Source organism: Carassius carassius, chromosome 5 (genome assembly GCF_963082965.1).
Source record: "Carassius carassius chromosome 5, fCarCar2.1, whole genome shotgun sequence".
NCBI lineage: Eukaryota > Metazoa > Chordata > Actinopteri > Cypriniformes > Cyprinidae > Carassius > Carassius carassius.
In genome coordinates this window covers 658,129-678,128 of record NC_081759.1, presented here as the reverse complement: position 1 = coordinate 678,128, position 20,000 = coordinate 658,129, and the positions used below count along the sequence as shown (strand labels likewise).

Genomic DNA, 20,000 nt, shown 5'->3' with positions numbered 1-20,000 from the left:
AAATAACTAAGAAATTGCATTATAACATGCAAAATAATAAATTAGTAGTTAGAAATCTTTCTAAAATAATAACAAACTAAGAAACAAATATAAATACAAAACTATATATTCGATTATGTTTGAAAACATGATTTCTGTTTAGTAAGAGCAGAGTGTTGTGCGCTGATCGTCTCATCACTGACCTTCTTGTAGAGCGGCTGGCTGAGGACGGAGGTCGGGTGGAGGCGCACCTTCTTCTCTCTGGAGCTCATGAGGCTCAGCGTGTCCCGCTCCACGTGGATCAGGTTGGGATACATCCCAGCGACCAGCGCAGCCTTCACCACGGCCCAGTTCTCCGAGTTCTGATTCACATCCCGAATGTCTCCGCCGCCCCTCGCTCGCACGAACCCTGCAGGACACACAGAGCTCAGCTCACCTGCTGCTCTCATGCACTGAGATCGACCGTTACATGTCCTTCACACAGTTTCAGGTGTTTAAGAGACAGCTCTACACATGACATGTGATGCACCATGGGAGTTACAGCACTTGAGAAAGCTCTGGACAGGGATATTTTAGCATTAGATATAGTCATGTCAAGTCAATCCAGTCATAAAAACGGAATTTAGAGTTTAACGCGGAATGGCATGGAATTTTTAATAGTAAATCCCCTTTGTTTACCAAAAAGTTAGGTTTGCTTAATTGTCAAAAATTAAAAGATAAATTAAATGAATGTTTTTATGTGTTTAATGTGCATCTCAGAAAACCCCAACCGAATGGCACTTAAATGCACTTAATTCATCTGTCAACTTTATTGTCATTGTTCACAGTACAAGCACAGACAGAGAAACAATGGGTAATAATTAAATGTTTATTTCTGATGTATGCATTGCATTCTATGCATTTAAAAAATACAAATATTTTTTTTCTAAAAAAGGAAACTTAGTTGTTCATTTTAAGAGACCAAGGAGTCTTACTTTCTCTTGCATAATTAACATTGCACTTTAAATAAGCAAAAACACATTTTATCCGATTACTCGATTAATCGCTGGAATTTGTGGTAGAATACTTGATTACTAAAATATTCGATAGCTACAGCCCTACAGGGAACACATGTTAGCCTGAATGCTATGTAAATCACTTTTGATAAAAGCATCTTCTAAACGCATAAATTTAATTTAATTTTTAATTTAAAATGACAGTTAAAGGTAGTTGAATTCAGTGATGGCATCTCATATACACTATTACAGCATTCATTAATATTTTACAATTAATTACTTTTTATATTTTCTTTTTTTTTTTGAATTTTATGACGTTCTTTGGTCATTTAGTTTAGTTTGGGGGAATACATTTATTTATTTTTCTTTTAGTTTCAGCAATTTCAGTACTTTAGTTTGATTTCAAGTTTTAGTAATTTTGATGTGGATTTGCTATTTTAGATTTTTTTTTTAAATGTATATCGGTTTTAATTTTTCCTGTTCACTCGTTTCCTGTTTCCTGTCCTGGAGTTACTAGGGTGGTACTAGCATGTTCAGAAACACCGAGTGTGATGCTGTGAATCGTCTGCCGCTGGTTTGTGTCTGAGAGAATCTCACCTGTGGCTCGAAGCTGTCCCAAAAGCTGCGTCCTCATCCCGACGATGATCTCCATGGTGGCCTGAGAGAGGAAGTTCTTCTCACAGAAGGCTCTTTCCCAACCATCACTGCGAGCCTTCTGCCAGGCCTGAACCAATCCACACAAACACTCATCAACACCAACTCTTGATTATCAGAAGCGCTTCATTACTAGTGCGGACAACATTTAAAACATTGTCAAAATTGCATCAAAATTACGTGATGTGCCGAATAATTTATCCCAAACTAATTGTATGTTACCAACTAGACTACTACAAAAACTATGTACAATTACAGACCATTACTAAGTGCTGTCGCCCTGATGGAGGGGTGTCTGACCTGGAAGGCGCGCAGCAGGGCCATGTGGTCGCTGAAGGTGTTGGCGGTGAAGCGTTTCCTGCACAGCATGGCTGCACGCTTCTGAGCGGCCTGAGCGGGGAGAACGAAGGGGTCTCTGTGAGCCAGTGTGCAGGCAATGGTGAGGATGGGGTCCAAACACTTCAGCACCACCGCACACAGAACCATCTTCCCCAAGTGTGGCTCCACGGGCAGATCAGCGAGGTGATAGCCCAGATCCGTCAGGTTCTCCCAGGGGTCCATCGCGTCGATCGTCTGCGTGGAGGAGTCACACATTACTGCACTGAAGCAGATTCTCCATCAGTCATGTTTTAGAGTCTCAAATCTGATCCTCAGGATCTTTTGAGGAGCGTTTGTTTCCAGAAGGAGGAATGATCTTCACAAGCCTCCAGAACATCTCACATCTTCTGAGGAGCCTTGATTTCTTCAGCTCTCCATCACTGTGTTATATGTGCGGATCATTTACATCTCGACACATTACTGGAGATATTGAGCGATATTTAGATCTGCTCTACTGTTAGAAAGATCTCATCATATTGATATTGCACCAAATTTATATTTTAGCTCAGTTTGAATGTCATGTGAGCCATAAATCCTGATGATGCTCAACAAAAGACATTTCTGTAGGGTGTGAAAACTTTTGAACCCAATAAACTCATGGTGTTTTTGAAACCAATTGATAAAAGGATCAGATTATTTCAGATCTACACCACTCCTGTACATCAGCTCTCAGTCGGATCATAAATGGATGATTTGGCTGCGTGTAAACGAAGAAAGCAGCATCGTCTGACCTTCAGCATCTGTACGGCGTGTTTGACCGTGTTCAGGTGAGGCGGCTCGGGGGCTTTCGACAGGAACTCAGCGATCGGACAGGAGATGGGTGCCAGCAGTTTAGTGTGCAGACACAGCTCCTGACACACACACACACACACACACACACACAGAAGACTGGTTAACATGACTGGTGCAGTGTTGTATGTTCTGTGTTTGCACACGCGTGTACCTGTAGTGGCATGCGCAGCAGCTGAGGAACCTGATGCTCCAGCATGTTGTTGAACCTCAGACGGCTGAAGAGATGGAAACAGATGCCTGGTCTGCAGCGGCCCGCTCTAAACAACACGTCTCCATCAGTCCTACAATCACACGCTGGTCATGTGTGAGACACGGATGTGTGAGAGTTACCTGCCCTTCCTCTGCAGAGCGCTGGCCTTCGAGATCCACACCATCTTCAGCATGGTCACGTTACTCAGAGCGTCATAGGCCTTCTGCAGCACAACACAAGAACGCTCTCAGTCTACACTCACCAGAATACAACATCAAAACGTGAATGGGTGCCGTCACTGGATTTAGTCTTCTCCAGATGGACAGGAGTGCTGTGGATTATTGTGATGATTTTATCAAACTCTCATACCGACGGCATCCATTCACATCCATTGATGAGACACTGATGCGATGCTGAAGAAACAAACTCATCCTGATGAACCGCACATTTGAATTGAACAGCAGACCCACCTCTTTAACTTTGCCCGAGTCGATGACAAACACAACGTCGTTGACTGTAATGCTGGTCTCTGCGATGTTGGTGGAGAGGATCTGGTGAACGAGAGGAGATTGTCTGAGCTGATGAGATTTAGAGGAGTCTGTGTGGAGTTCACAGAAATGAGAGAAACAGATACGCACTATTTTGCGAACACCTTTCGGCGTGTTCTTCAGAACCTTCTTCTGGTCTGATGTCTGCATACTAGAGTGAAGTATGAACACCTGAAACCTGTGATACACACTTAGTTCATCAATAACCAGGCAAGACGTTTCCCTAATGAATACGAAGCAATTCTAAAGAAATTAAACAATCTTTCAGTAAACGCAATGACTGTTTCTGCCTCTGAAAGTACTGTTTATTTCATATATATATATATATATCACAGCTCACTTTCAATTATCCAATCAAAATCCCATAAAATAAGTGCATGATTCCCCGTTGAATATTGTGTTGTGTCTCACTTGTTGGATTCAACATTAAAATCTCTCACAGACCTTTGCTGGTGATCTGTAAACCTTTTATCATCAAAGAGGATGCGATCTCTCAGAGACACAATCTCATCGTAGCCCGGCAGGAATATCAACACTGCGCCTGAGAAGTACAAGATATTAACCAGATTAACACCTGTTTTAATAGGTTTAGAGAACAAAAGGTGAAAAGCATTACGAATTATGAACAACACCTATTTTATAGCCTATTTATTCATTATTTTCATGACATTTAAGCACATCAACCCTTCAATTTTTAAACATAAAAGTACTAAAAATAATTACATATTATTGACAGTGTAAGGTATTGCCACCAGGATTATTATAGTTAACTAAAAATCAAAAATTGAAAGTAAATTAAACATTTTTTTTTTTGGATACTTGAAATAAAAAAAAAAACATTAACTAAAAAATATTAAAAATATATATTTTTTTACTTTAAACATTTTTCAGTTTAAACCTGAAGCTAAAAAAAAATGAGTTTAAAAATAAAAAGAATAAAAACTATATAAAATAAAAACTAAAGACATTTTTTTTTTTACTAAAATTAAAAGCAAACAAAATATTACAATAACAACAGATTTAAATAATACTTGTATTGCTGTCCTGAATGTGATTTTAATTTTTAAAAAATCTCTCAATTCATCGTTCCTTATTGTGAAATAATAACTGTTTTACAGTAATACAAAACTATCAGTATTTTTATCAATTATAAAGCAATGAGAATTATTTAAGAAATATATTGCTATCAACCAGGTTTAATGCGATTCAGCAGGAGCTGAACACAAGCTCAGCTGGGGTCTGTGTCGTATCTGCAGCAGATATGAACACGTGTGGGTCTCACCCTCGTCAGAGCTCTGGAAGATGGTGAAGAGCAGATGCAGGATGAGATCCAGGTCCACTTTCTCATCGTCGAAGCTGTGATGATACGCTTTGAGCAGCTCCTGGTCCTCAGGATTCAGCTCTGAAGCAGCCGTCTGAACCAGAGACGCCTCGTCCAGCTGACCTGCTTCAACACACCAGCTGCACACACACACACACACACACACACACACACACCTCAGCAGGGCCTGTACGCACAGAATCTGTGAGATGAAGTCAAACGCAGAGCTCACATGTGAGACTCCAGCAGATCTACAGCCTCAGTTTGATTGAAGTGTCTGGCCCAGTCCAGAGCCGTCCTGAAATACACATCACAGTTATCGACGACTTAGAGCTTTCCAAAAGCGACTGACACCTGTTTCCTGTTACTGAACTTGTTAGAGACGAGCAGCTCAAGTGATTCTGAACAAGGATCTGATCCGAACAATACTAATTGCATTTAATTCAATGTGATTTTTACTGAAGGATGAAGCAGTGCATAACTATATGATTTATAAGTGACTGTACTCATTTTAACTCATTTCACAAAATGGTTATGAAAAACTAAATGAACTGAAATATTGTTTTTTTTTAAAAAGAGGATCTGATGTCAAATTTTTGCTCATATATATATATATATATATATATATATATATAATTTTTTTTTTTATGGTAGGATCACCTAAATGAATGGTAGTGTTATTTTAATATTATGGTTATTTTTTTATTAATTCATTTTATTTTAGGGTTAATTTTAATATCATAGTTTTTCTTTAATATTTAGATTTTTTTTCTCTGTCATTTTGTTTGATATTTTTAGCTTATTTAGTTTTAGTTATTATAGAGCTCATAACTTACATATAACTATATAAATATAAAAAACATTTGTATAACCTCAAGTACTCAAATAACTAAAGCTAAAACAGAAAGTATATATTATAAATTATATATCACCTATCATCCACAATTAATACATTATCTATATAGAAATAAAAAAATGACAAAAAAGCACAATATTACAAGTGAATTGTGAAAGTGAAAACTGAAGAAAAAAAAACTATTTTACATAGATTTATTGGTGTGTGTGTGTAAACTACAGTGTAGTGTATATACACTATTTGGACAAAAGTATTGGAACCCCCTTCTTTTTCAACAGATAAAGGTACTTCCAAACTGTGGCAACAAAAATGTAAACAATTAATGTAATTAAAACTATAATTTTTCTATCTCTGCTGCATCAGTTTTGGAAGTGTCCAAAAGTCATCAGTTTCTGGATCGAGGTCTGTGTTTAAAGTCACAGCAGACCAGTCAAGTTCTTCCACACTGACTCGATCAATCACTTCTTTCTGAACCTTGTCTTATACACAGAGCCACTGTCAGGATAGAATATAAGACTCCTGTCCAAACCATTGCTGTGAAATCAGAAGCACACAGTTCACTAGAGTATCATTATAAGATTTGAACTCATGGAAATTACTAAAGTAGTCAAACCTGCTCATTAGAAGGGGTGCCAATACTTTTGTCCATACAGTGTATGATCAATGACTTGGTGCTGGGAGTATATTTTGTTCAAGAAAGTGTTTTTTATGCCTTTAGCTTTAAGTAACAATAAAGATCCCACTGTTGGATATCAGAAACTCCCTCTGCTGTGTTGTGTGTTTCTGACTCCTCACCATCCGTTGGAGGCTTTGGTGTTGGCGTTCGCACCCATACTGAGGAGCTGCTCCATCTGACTTAGAAAACCTCGTCCGGCGGACACCATCAGCGGCGTGACGCTCGTCTCGCTGTGTCTGTAATCCACTGAAAGAGCAGCACAAGCACACCAGACTCCATCACAATTAACAGAGTTCAGACAGAAACTGCAAAACCAAACTTTCCACGCACTACTTTCTTGGCTTTCAAAGCCTAAAACCAGAGATCTCACTTAACAAATGGCAATGCAAATTTGAAAGATAATAACGACGTTGTTTGATACGAAACACGAGCTGCGACAGCCCTACCGCTGATGTTCTCGTTCAGGATCAGATTGAAGAGCTGCACGAAGGCGTCGGCGTCTTGGTTCAAGAAGATGTTGGAGATGCAGGCGTCCATCTCTCTGAGCAGCCAGGGCTCCAGTGTGGCCACGTCCTTCTCGCTCTGCGCACACACAGCAGAAACACTTCAAATCTGACCGTATTCCAGCAAACACACGTTTGGGGGGGGGGGGGTGGTACCGTCTGACTGAAGACACTGTCGCCGCCGTCATCGAGCAGGTCGTTCTCCTGCAGGACACAAGTGTGTGTCTTCTCCCTGGGAGCCTCCGGCTGCAGGACGTCCAGACGAGCGTCACACCACTCCGTCAGAGACGTCTGCTGTCTCTCCTCTGAACACACACACACACACAGATAAAACACATCACAGTTTCTACAGAAATATCGAGGAACAGAACGGTGTTCAACATTGAGAATAATCAGAAATCATCATATTTTCATGATTTCTGAAGATCATGTGACACTGAAGACTGGAGGAATGATGCTGAAAATACAGCGGAGCATCACAGAAATAAATTACACTTTAACACAGATTCACACAGAAAACAGATGTTTTACATTAGAATATTTTACAATTTGAACTGTATGTTGATCAGATAAATGCATCCTTGAGCAGAAGAGACTAGAAACATAACAAAGATGGTAATTCTCCCAAACGTCTGCGCAGTCGTGTGTTTCAGCGGTGAGCATCACCTCTCTGCGCCTCCTTCTTGTACTTCATCATGTCTTTGTTGATGTAGCCGGTGGTCCGCAGGATGTCCTCCAGAAACAGCTGCTTGACCTCATACGGACAACCTTTGACTTCAAAGAAAAGTCAACGTTGTTATCAAGCATCAAATCTGGTGAAGTTTGACACAAACATTCATATATGATGCTTATCAGGGTTGTGCTCCATTCAGATTTAAAGAGTGCCTTTATAAACTTTAGAAACTCAATTCCTGAAGGTAGCAAAGTGAACGTAAATAAATGCAAATTAAAGAATTCAATTCTCAGTTTACAATAGTAATAAAAACTGTTCATTGTTTGTTAACAACTGGAAGCTTATAGTGGAGTGTTGCCGATGTCGCTCGATCATAACGTCAAGGTTTCTTCTATCCGTTCTCTTACTGTGAATGACAGGGCAGGCTCCGAAGTATCTGACGAACAGATTGACGTCCAGAGCGGCGCTGGACAGGATGAGCTTCAGCGACGGCGTCTTCTGGACCAGCTCCTTCATCTTAGTGAGTAAGAAGTCTGTAAGGCCGTCTCGCTCGTGCACCTCGTCCTGAAGGAGCACAAGACATTAGGATCCGAGCCGGAGAACGCACAGAGACGTTCCTCTAGAGTTTGTGCGCTGCTCACCACAATGACATGTGTGACGGTGGACAGGGCTTCGTCTCCGGACATCAGCGTCCGCAGCAGGACTCCACTCGTGCAGAACGTCAGCAGCGTTTTAGGAGAGACTCTGAGGAGCAGCCAATACCCACAATTCATCAGCACGAGTGATGGAAATACATCAGCTAAAAGCTGAATAAAGAAGCTTTAAAATAAATCTGGAATCTGAGGGAGCACAAAAAATCTAAATATTGAGAAAATCATCTTTAAAGTTGTTCAGATGAAGTTCTTAGCAATGCATATTACTAATCAAACATTACGTTTTGATATATTTACGGTAGGAGATTTACTAAATATCTTCATGAACATGATCTTTACTTAATATCTAATGATTTTTGTCATAAAAGAGAAATGTATAATTTTGACCGACACAATGTATTGTTGTGTATTTCTACAAATAAACCTGTGACACTGATGACTAAAACAGTAATTGTTACTGTTACTCATATGATGTAGCCTGTTTGAATGACATTACAAGTCATTGTTTCCCATGAGTTTACTCTTATTTAAACCATATGATATAGTTTAACAATATCAGCAAGAGTGACATTTTCCCCCAATATCTGCGTGACTGCAAAATTCATAGATTTTATTCAAGTCCAATAACAAGTTAACATTACAATTTAAACAAAATCCTGTGTGTTTGTGTTTCACTTAAAGAATCCACAATTTGAACGAATCGTTTGAATGAATGACTCAAGGCTCTTTAGGACTCATTATTATTATTTTTTTAACAATTTCACATTTATAAAACTTCGCTGAATTATCATCATCAGCTATCTCTCAGATGACATCGCTCAGCCCTATAACTGTTGTATACCTGCTCTCCAGACGGATCTGATAGCCGACGGTCTGTCCGATCTTCTCTCCGCGCTCCGCTGCCACACGCTCCGCCACGGCGATGGTCGCCAGCCTCCTGGGCTGAGTGCAGAAGATCCGGCAGGGAATCCCGCTCCGACAGCAGTCGTCCAGCAGGAACTGAGGGATCTGAGGGAGGAGGTACGTTCAAACACTTTTTACCTGTTTTGGTGCATGTCCCTTTAAATGCTAATGAGCTCTGCTGACTCCGCCCCTCTCTTCTGTTCTCAGGAGGCTGTGAACTTCAGCTGCATTCATCATGATGGCAGGATCTGGTTCTGACGGGCCTCACCTGTGTGGTTTTGCCGGAGCCGGTCTCACCCAAAACCAGCACCACCTGGTTCTCCCTGATGGTCTGGATGATCTCCTCCTGACGCTCGAACACGGGCAGAGCTCTCCGGAAACAGTCCAGATCAGACGGGCCTCGCTTCTGAGGAACCTGAGAAATACCGTGACTCAGACGACCGCTGGTCCTGCTTTTACTGTCTGGAGGAACCAACATACCGACAACATACATTTTAGGGTCCTTAAAAATATAATATGTACTTATTTTCTTTCTTTTTTTCTCAGTTTTAATATTTCCCGTGCTGATTCGTCTGGATTCTGTTCATTAATTTGTTTTAACAGTTTGTTTGCTCGTTAATTTTTGGAGGGAAATCCTGTTTGAAACGTCTGACATCACGTTGCAGTTTAGCCATGTGTTAGAGGACACCTGAAAGTGATTTGTGCAGTAGTTTGGGGTTTGATTGCACAATTAGTTATTTACCGTCTGTGACGTTTATATTAATTTTACAACTATTTTATTTGAGACATACATTATGCTGAACAATAGCAATATATTTCTGTCATAATTTCTTCAAGTTACACCAAGCTTTGGTGAAGACTCACCGCTGGCGTCCGGAGACGTGAAGAGGGCTCTCTCGGTGCGCGGCTGCAGCTCACTGCGCTCTTTATTAGTGATGGGGAACCTCTGCAGGAGGCTCTGCACCATGTGTTTGGAGTTGTGAGAGAGGTTAAAGGTCATGATGGAGCGAGACGCCTCCGTCCCATCCTTCTTCCTCACCGTAAGATATCGACTGGAGCCTTTCCTGCAACAGCCGTTCACAACAACTTCATATTATCCCCAAATTTACAATATTACTATGGAGTTATTGAAGTGTATTGAGCTGAACAATGCTGTACAGTAGCATGCATTTATAATGATGCAAATTCAGCTTACCCTCTGCTTTTAGAGATGTAGCCCAGGGACTGAGCGAGCCGATGTATGAACGCTCTCTCAGTATTCGTCAATGAAGAAGGAAAATCCAGTTCTGTGAGACACAACGACATCCTTAAACTCATAAAACAGGAATGCCTGAACCAGGGTCAATGCTACATCACAGGAGGAGCTCAAACCTTTCTCATCACCATACTGAAACCTCTCCAGAGCAATATTCACCGCGATCTTGACCTCTTCATCGATCCGGATGTCCTTCAGTCCCTTGGCTTTCAGAGAAGCCGTGTGTTTAGACGGGTTTGTGTGTGATTTCTGAGCTCCGCGTGACATTTTCACCCTGATTGCAATAATAGAAAGTCAAAATAATGGATTATAAGCTCAGTAATTGCACATTAGAGTTTGGAAAAGCTACATTTTACATATCTGCATTTAACTGGTAACACAATTTGGTATGAAGTGATGGCTGGCTTCACAATATAGCTATCTCCAATCATTTAAGATACAATCATAGTAAAGTACCGTATTTTATTTGATTAGTTGTTTTATACATTACTTATTTAATTACTCACCCAGGTAACATTTAGAACAAGCAAACAGAAGATAAAAAAATATTAAACCACACAAACAATAATAATAATGTTTCATGAAATGCGTGTTAGCTTCTAAAGCTAAACTGATGTATTTAAAGCTAAAATACTATCTTAACCACACTGACACCTGCTCAAATAGCATAATAACAGGAAAAGGTAGTGTTTTTCTAAAAATATTCCTTCATATTGTGTTCTTAGCAGTTGAGTTCATTCATTAAGCGTCACGGGTAGCATTAGCATCATTAAACTGCTTCTTTAGAGAACGATAATAATAAAACCGAATCATCTTACGCGTTTGGAGACTCTGAGGACAACAGACAGCGTGAAAGCAGACACCTGTACGGAATCCGGGGTGTTTGATTCGGTTTCTGTCACTGAAGCAATTGGGTTTGTGTTTCTGACGGTAGAGAATCGAAACTGACGCGGCGCTGCGGCTGCGCATGCGCAACAGCGAACAACTACAGCTCGCGCCTCTGACGTCAGTGGCGTGCGTCATCGTGCGCTTATCGACACATCGCAATGAAGGTTTATTATGAAAGGCCATTTGGACCTTGCCAAGAAAAAAAAAACTATTGGTAACCAATGTCAAGAAAGTAAAATTTTACATAGATACTACCAGTAAACAATTTTATTGTTAAATAAAAAAAATATAGATTTGAATTATTATCTTTGTAATATGATGACTGAAACCAATTTTTTTGGCATTGCTCTCATGTTAATTTATTTTATGTATTCATTTATTTATTTTGTGAAAAATTTGACTAGATTTATGACTGATTACATTGACCTCTCATTTTCTTTGAGCTTATTATTAATATCTAATACTAATATTCCCTCAAATAAAAGGAAAGAGTAGGCTATTACAGTACATTATACATTTAATTTTAGTTTTTGCTAAATTTCATAATTATAAGTGTAAGTACAGTAAAACCAATCCATTATTTTTGGTTCTTGAAAAAGAAATTCAAATTTATGTAAATATATTAACAATTTGTCCTTTAATATATAGTATTTGCATAATGTTTAACACACCCCCTTGGCTATATGTGTATTTTGTATACATATTTTTTTTTGTTTGTGTTTTATGTCTCATGTTTATTATTGTAGTCCTTACTGTACTTTGACTGTGTTTATGTAAGTTTAATAAAAAAAATAAAAAATTGATACATTGCAATATTTGAGTTCTTATATATTTAAATATCATTCTACTATAAAAATATATGAATGATAATTAGGGATAATAATTAAGAATAATTTATTGCTGTTGTGTGAATATATGTACGGAGCCCCGCTCATGACACGCAGGAAAAAATATAAGGCTAAATCGTGCACACAATTTACAAATTCGTTCCCTCGATTTACTAATGCTAATTTACTATTTAATAATTTAATCTAATTACAAGTACTTAATTTTCAGAATCTGATTACGTAATTCTAAAGTATGTGTTGCACTGAAAATTCATATAAAACATGAAAAATGATAAAAAGTATTATGTGAAATACAAATATTTAAAATATTAGTAAAATATGATACAAATGATGACAGTTGATAAATGAAGAGCTAGTGAAACTCAACACTTGTCATCTGTTGGAAAGAGTTTAATATCTCCACGCATCAGACATAAATGATCCTGATATCATATTCTTCATGTCAGTCGCTATGAAGGACAGTTCCAGTCGTCTGGTCCTCGTAGGCTGAACGGATGCCGCTTCTGTCGTCGCCATTTTGCCCTTCGGTTCTTAAACCACACCTTGAACAAACAAAGTCACTATTTATTGACTTTCAGCATTAATTGGGTTTGCAGCTGTTGTAGAATAGAAAAGAGCATAATGCAAGCCGAAAAAAAAAAATTCTCAGGAAAAAAGTAAGAATTGCAAGATAAATACTCAGAATTCTGACTTTATATATCACAACTCTGACTTTATGTCTTGCAATTCTGACATTACGTCTCGCAATTCTGAGCTTTATAATTCACAATTGAGACTTTGCAGTTCTGACTTTATGTGTCACAATTCTAACTTTTCAACTTCACATCTCACAATTCTGACTTCTCACAATTCTGACTTTACGACTTTACGTCTCGCAGTTCTGACTTTACGTGTCTCGTAATTCTGACTTTCCGACTTTACGTCTCGCAATTCTGACTTTACGTCTCGCAATTCTGACTTTATATTTCACAATTCTGACTTCGCAATTCTGACTTTACATGTCGTAATTCTGACTTTACATGTCGCAATTCTGACTTTACGTGTCGCAATTCAGATTTTCTGTGTCTCGTAATTCAGATTTTTCGTGTCTCGTTATTCTGACTTTATGTGTCTCCTAATTCTAACTTTTCGATTTTACGTCTCACAATTCTGACTTTACTTCTCACAATTCTGGCTTTAAATGTCACAATTCTGACTTTACGTCTCACAATTCTGACTTTATAATTCACAATTCTGACTTTGCAGTTCTGAATTTATGTCTCACAATTCTAACTTTTCGACTTCACATCTCACAATTCTGACTTCTCACAATTCTGACTTTACGTGTCTCGCAGTTCTGACTTAATATTTCACAATTCTGACTTTGCAATTCTGACATTACATGTCCCAATTCTGACTTTACATGTCGGAATTCTGACTTTACATCTCGCAATTCTGACTTTACGTGTCGCAATTCTGACTTTGCAATTCTGACTTTATATTTCACAATTCTGACTTTACATTTTGCAATTCTGACTTTACATGTCGGAATACTGACTTTACATCTCGCAATTCTGACTTTACGTGTCGCAATTCTGACTTTGCAATTCTGACTTTATATTTCACAATTCTGACTTTACATTTTGCAATTCTGACTTTACGTCTCGCAATTCTGACTTTATAATTCACAATTCTGACTTTGCAGTTCTGAATTTATGTCTCACAATTCTAACTTTTCAACTTCACATCTCACAATTCTGACTTCTCACAATTCTGACTTTACGTGTCTCGTAATTCTGACTTTACGACTTTACGTCTCGTAGTTCTGACTTTACTTCTCGCCATTCTAACTTTACTTCTCGTAATTCTGACTTTACGACTTTACGTCTCGTAGTTCTGACTTTACATGTCACAGTTCTGACTTTACGTCTCGCAGTTCTGACTTTATTTCTCGCCATTCTAACTTTACTTCTCGTAATTCTGACTTCCCGACTTTACGTCTCGCAATTCTGACTTAATATTTCACAATTCTGACTTCGCAATTCTGACATTACATGTCCCAATTCTGACATTACATGTCCCAATTCTGACTTTACATGTCGGAATTCTGACTTTACATCTCGCAATTCTGACTTTACGTGTCGCAATTTTGACTTTGCAATTCTGACTTTATATTTCACAATTCTGACTTTAAATTGTGCAATTCTGACTTTACTACTCGCAATTCTGACTTTATAATTCACAATTCTGACTTTGCAGTTCTGAATTTGTCTTCACAATTCTAACTTTTCGACTTCACATCTCACAATTCTGACTTCTCACAATTCTGACTTTACGTGTCTCGTAATTCTGACTTTACGACTTTACGTCTCGTAGTTCTGACTTTACTTCTCGCTATTCTAACTTTACTTCTCGTAATTCTGACTTTACGACTTTACGTCTCGCAGTTCTGACTTTACATTTTGCAATTCTGACTTTACATGTCGGAATACTGACTTTACATCTCGCAATTCTGACTTTACGTGTCGCAATTCTGACTTTGCAATTCTGACTTTATATTTCACAATTATGACTTTACATTTTGCAATTCTGACTTTACGTCTCGCAATTCTGACTTTATAATTCACAATTCTGACTTTGCAGTTCTGAATTTATGTCTCACAATTCTAACTTTTCAACTTCACATCTCACAATTCTGACTTCTCACAATTCTGACTTTACGTGTCTCGTAATTCTGACTTTACGACTTTACGTCTCGTAGTTCTGACTTTACTTCTCGCTATTCTAACTTTACTTCTCGTAATTCTGACTTTACGACTTTACGTCTCGCAGTTCTGACTTTACTTCTCGCCATTCTAACTTTACATGTCGGAATTCTGACTTTACATCTCGCAATTCTGACTTTACGTGTCGCAATTCTGACTTTGCAATTCTGACTTTATATTTCACAATTCTGACTTTACATTTTGCAATTCTGACTTTACATGTCGGAATACTGACTTTACATCTCGCAATTCTGACTTTACGTGTCGCAATTCTGACTTTGCAATTCTGACTTTATATTTCACAATTCTGACTTTACATTTTGCAATTCTGACTTTACGTCTCGCAATTCTGACTTTATAATTCACAATTCTGACTTTGCAGTTCTGAATTTATGTCTCACAATTCTAACTTTTCAACTTCACATCTCACAATTCTGACTTCTCACAATTCTGACTTTACGTGTCTCGTAATTCTGACTTTACGACTTTACGTCTCGTAGTTCTGACTTTACTTCTCGCCATTCTAACTTTACTTCTCGTAATTCTGACTTTACGACTTTACGTCTCGTAGTTCTGACTTTACATGTCACAGTTCTGACTTTACGTCTCGCAGTTCTGACTTTATTTCTCGCCATTCTAACTTTACTTCTCGTAATTCTGACTTCCCGACTTTACGTCTCGCAATTCTGACTTAATATTTCACAATTCTGACTTCGCAATTCTGACATTACATGTCCCAATTCTGACATTACATGTCCCAATTCTGACTTTACATGTCGGAATTCTGACTTTACATCTCGCAATTCTGACTTTACGTGTCGCAATTTTGACTTTGCAATTCTGACTTTATATTTCACAATTCTGACTTTAAATTGTGCAATTCTGACTTTACTACTCGCAATTCTGACTTTATAATTCACAATTCTGACTTTGCAGTTCTGAATTTGTCTTCACAATTCTAACTTTTCGACTTCACATCTCACAATTCTGACTTCTCACAATTCTGACTTTACGTGTCTCGTAATTCTGACTTTACGACTTTACGTCTCGTAGTTCTGACTTTACTTCTCGCTATTCTAACTTTACTTCTCGTAATTCTGACTTTACGACTTTACGTCTCGCAGTTCTGACTTTACTTCTCGCCATTCTAACTTTACTTCTCGTAATTCTGACTTTCCGACTTTACGTCTTGCAATTCTGACTTAATATTCACAATTCTGACTTCGCAATTCTGACATTACATCTCGCAATTCTGACTTTACGTGTCGCAATTCTGACTTTGCAATTCTGACTTTATATTTCACAATTCTGACTTTGCAATTCTGACTTTATGACTCGCAATTCTGACTTTACATGTCGCAATTCTGACTTTGTCTCGCAATTCTGACTTTACATCTAACAATTCTGACTTTACTTTTTGCAATTCTGACTTTATATTTCACAATTCTGACTTTACAATTCTGACTTTATTTCTCGCAATTCTGACTTTACATGTCGCAATTCTGACTTTACATGTCGCAATTCTGATTTTACGTCTCGCAATTCTGACTTTACGTCTCATAATTCTGACTTTACATGTCACAATTCTGGCTTTACGTCTGGCAATTCTGACGTTACATGTCGCAATTCTAACTTTACGTCTCGCAATTCTGACTTTACGTCTCATAATTCTGACTCTACATGTCACAATTCTGGCTTTACGTCTGGCAATTCTGACTTTACATGTCCCAATTCTAACTTTACGTCTCATAATTCTGACTTTACACGTCACAATTCTGACTTTACGTTTCACAATTCTGACTTTACGTCTCCCAATTCTGACTTTATGTCTCACAATTCTGACTTTTCTGAATTGCATGAAAAAATTTAATTATTATTTTTTTAAATTCCAGAATAAGAAACAGGCTTGTTAAAGGTTCTCCATTGAACCATCCATTTAAAATAACAAACCCTTATTTTTAAGAGTGTACAAGATTGGAACAACTTTAAATCAAGTAAACAATTTTAAAATATATGGTTTTGGGTGGGACATGACATGATTATTGAGTTACGTGGATCACCTCGACTCTCTCCTCGCGCAGGTGTGTTCTGTGGGCCAGCTGCTCACGGGTGTGGATGTCTGGATACTGGTTCTGTCTGAAGAGATCCTCCAGAGCGTCCAGCTGCTCTTCTGTGAAGATGGTGCGGTGACGCCGAACCCTCCTCTGAATATGACTGAAGCTTTCCCTGCTGTGAGCTTCTGCAAACATCCGCTTACCCCAAACTACATGACAGCAACAAAAACCACAGAGATCAGCATCAGCCTAACCACAAGATTAAACAGAGAGCATATAATCAAACTTCATCTTGAGAACAAGTCATGTCACACCCAAAAATCAAACCAGTATAATATTATTTTAATTAAAATTAAGCAATTTTTCAACTAAAACAGGTATTATTATAATTAACTAAAACGTTTGTTACATGAAACAAACTAGAATATAAAAATGTAAGACTTAAAAAAAAATATTTCACCCAAAACATTTCTACATACAAAAATTACTGAAAGTAAGTCTAAAATAAAAAATTATTAAAATATACAGATATATAAATTAGAAAATTACACACATCAAAATTACTAAAATGAAAATATAAAATTAAAACTGATTCAAAATGTTAATGAAAACACAATGATAAATACCTCAATGATACTACAATAACACCGAACATAAAGCAATGCTTTACCAATTGAACTACAGGAACACTATATAACATTATAAAAATCATTCTTCACATTCATTTTCAAGTGTTTTGGTTGTTTTGTTATATTTCCTACACACTTACATTAAAATATTTTTATACTATTATCTTTGTTGCATCACACTAAGAGAAGCACATTTGAAAACAGAACAAAAAAAGTGACCGTCGTTTTTGAGATGTTTTTGTATCATTAAAGCTCTCTTACTGGCAGCCGTGTGCAGAATCTCTCCGCAGTGAGAACAGAAGCAGCAGGTTGATCTGAGGTCCGGCGGATTCATAGAGTCTCCATTCACTGCAGATTCAGGGTCCGGTTTCTCCTCGCAGGGCCCCGGGGCCGAAGTCTCCTGCAGGCTGGGGATCTTGTGGTTGTCTGCGCTCAGAATGCGGTCGATGGTGAAGACAGAGCTCTTCTTGTCCATGGCATTTCTAGTTGGTTCTGAGCCAGAATGCGGTCGGGTTCAGAGCAGAACGTGTTCATATAGAGTCGGATCAATCTAATGTCCGTGTCAAACCCCCATTTACCAAATAGATTAAAAGCAAGCAGACAAAACGTTATCCCTCTATACAGCCAGGAGGAAAAAATGTATAAAGTGGCTGAGAAATCCCAGCTAATCTGGGCAGTTTTGTGAAGGTGTTAGTGAGCGCTGGAGATGGAGGTAATCTGGCTTTAGCTGACAAGAAATCAGATCGCACTGTATCAAATGAGATGTACACAGAGGCAGAAAGCCTCATTGTTGTGCTGAAAGATAAACGCACGGCATTATGTGTTTTGATTCTGCTGGATGTCGATGGAGAGCATGAAGGTCTCTGAGAGGATTGGCTTTGGCTTCAGCATTTGCATGAGATTTAGTTCATATCACACCTGTTTAACCCTCCAGATCCAAGCATTCATACTGATCCTGAGCTTCCTTTCTTTTCCTTTCTTACTTATTTATTTAAACACAAGTGTGATCCCCAAATGAACAACCCCAGAGGGTTCATAATTGAACACAAGCATGGTCTGATATTTGCTTGGTCAGTTCAGTTTAACCCATGTTGTGTGAACATACTTGTATAGGTTATGATGCTTGAAAGATCAAGCTGTCTTGATTTATAGCCTATATGTGAAGAGTCTTATGTCTTATCACTGAGACACAGTGCAATGTCTCATTTTCGATAAAAAGGCAACGGCATTGTACATGCTCCATTCATTCTCAACAAATCCTTTGTAATCATACACGTCCGTCTGTAAGTGGTTTTCATCAAGGAATTAATGGATTTTCAAAATCTGTCTTAAGCCACACCGATCAAACGCAGATACAAATAAACAGTGTCTGTCTGCTGACGGAGAGTCTTTTGCTTTACTTGCTTGATTGGGAATAATGGGCTTTTCCATCTCTCACAAATGAGGAACATGCATTTAATTCCAATTAATCAATTTCTGCAAAAAAAAAAAAAAACGAACAAAAAACTTTATTTTTAAGACTGTGTTTTGACAAATGCATGTAATGCTGCAGTTTATTATTTTAATATTATTTCTGGTCTCATGTCATAATGTATGTTTGCATGATGTACCAGGAGCTCCTTAAAAAACACAACAAATTCATTCCTTCTGTGTTTGCACATACTTGGCAAATAAAGCTAATTCTGATTTACATATTCTATAAGGTAAAGGCCTGTTTAGGCAAGGCAAGGCAAGGCAAGTTTATTTATACAGCACATTTCGTACACAATGGTAATTCAAAGTGCTTTACATAAAAGAAAGTAAAAATAATCATGAAGAAAAATAATAACAAAAATAAAACAAGCAATTTAAAACTTTTAAAATGATTTAAACATTTAAAAACAGTTAGAAAATGATTTCACATAAAATAATAAAATTAAATTAAAAAACAGTGAAAATATAGTGCAATCAGTTCGGACATTGCACAGTGCTCATTCAGTAAAAGCACAGCTAAACAGATGAGTTTTGAGTCTAGATTTAAATGTGACTAGTGTTTTAGCACATCTGATCTCTTCTGGAAGCTGATTCCAGCTGCGGGCAGCATAGTGACTAAAGGAGGACTCCCCTTGTTTTGTGTGAACCCTCTGTATTTCTAACTGACTCGATCCTAATGATCTGAGTGCTCTGTTAGGTTTATATTCAGTGAGCATATCTGAAATATATTTCGGTCCTAGGTCATTTAGTGACTTATATACAAGTAAAAGTACTTTAAAATCAATCCTAAATGTAACTGGAAGCCAGTGTAAGGACCTGAGGACTGGTGTGATATTCTCAGATGTTCTGGTTCTAGTCAGAATCCTGGCAGCAGCGTTCTGGATGAGCTGCAGGTGTCTAATGGTCTTTTTGGGAAGAACGGTGAGGAGCCCATTACAATAGTCCACCCTGCTGGTGATGAAGGCATGAACTAGTTTCTCCAAGTCTT

At 38.1% G+C, this 20,000-nt stretch overlaps 2 protein-coding genes across 2 annotated transcripts in view; both read right to left on the bottom strand.

Moving 5' to 3' along the window:
* The window catches only part of ythdc2 (YTH domain containing 2), an 18,770-nt gene extending 7,419 nt beyond the window's left edge, over nt 1–11,351 (bottom strand). The window contains exons 1-23 of the mRNA XM_059549321.1: nt 11,195–11,351; nt 10,493–10,650; nt 10,317–10,407; nt 9,986–10,185; nt 9,390–9,583; nt 9,060–9,226; nt 8,207–8,309; nt 7,973–8,129; nt 7,559–7,666; nt 7,049–7,197; nt 6,836–6,971; nt 6,509–6,635; nt 5,090–5,155; nt 4,819–4,997; nt 3,981–4,077; nt 3,627–3,714; nt 3,459–3,539; nt 3,129–3,211; nt 2,950–3,055; nt 2,738–2,857; nt 1,929–2,201; nt 1,572–1,698; nt 183–388 (exon numbers count right to left, since the gene is read on the bottom strand). Coding sequence (XP_059405304.1) covers nt 183–388; nt 1,572–1,698; nt 1,929–2,201; nt 2,738–2,857; nt 2,950–3,055; nt 3,129–3,211; nt 3,459–3,539; nt 3,627–3,714; nt 3,981–4,077; nt 4,819–4,997; nt 5,090–5,155; nt 6,509–6,635; nt 6,836–6,971; nt 7,049–7,197; nt 7,559–7,666; nt 7,973–8,129; nt 8,207–8,309; nt 9,060–9,226; nt 9,390–9,583; nt 9,986–10,185; nt 10,317–10,407; nt 10,493–10,643 — 3,009 coding nt within the window. The 5' untranslated portion in view covers nt 10,644–10,650; nt 11,195–11,351. The remainder of the gene's footprint in view (nt 1–182; nt 389–1,571; nt 1,699–1,928; nt 2,202–2,737; nt 2,858–2,949; nt 3,056–3,128; nt 3,212–3,458; nt 3,540–3,626; nt 3,715–3,980; nt 4,078–4,818; nt 4,998–5,089; nt 5,156–6,508; nt 6,636–6,835; nt 6,972–7,048; nt 7,198–7,558; nt 7,667–7,972; nt 8,130–8,206; nt 8,310–9,059; nt 9,227–9,389; nt 9,584–9,985; nt 10,186–10,316; nt 10,408–10,492; nt 10,651–11,194) is intronic.
* Nucleotides 11,352–12,487: 1,136 nt separating this feature from the next.
* On the bottom strand, nt 12,488–18,039 carry LOC132140202 (dorsal root ganglia homeobox protein). The gene is made up of 3 exons (XM_059549007.1): nt 17,801–18,039; nt 16,917–17,119; nt 12,488–12,654 (listed from the first exon to the last, which is right to left on the bottom strand). The coding sequence occupies exons 1-3, from the start codon at nt 18,012–18,014 to the stop codon at nt 12,562–12,564; spliced, it is 510 nt and encodes a 169-aa protein (XP_059404990.1). The 5' UTR covers nt 18,015–18,039; the 3' UTR covers nt 12,488–12,561.
* Nucleotides 18,040–20,000: the final 1,961 nt, after the last annotated feature.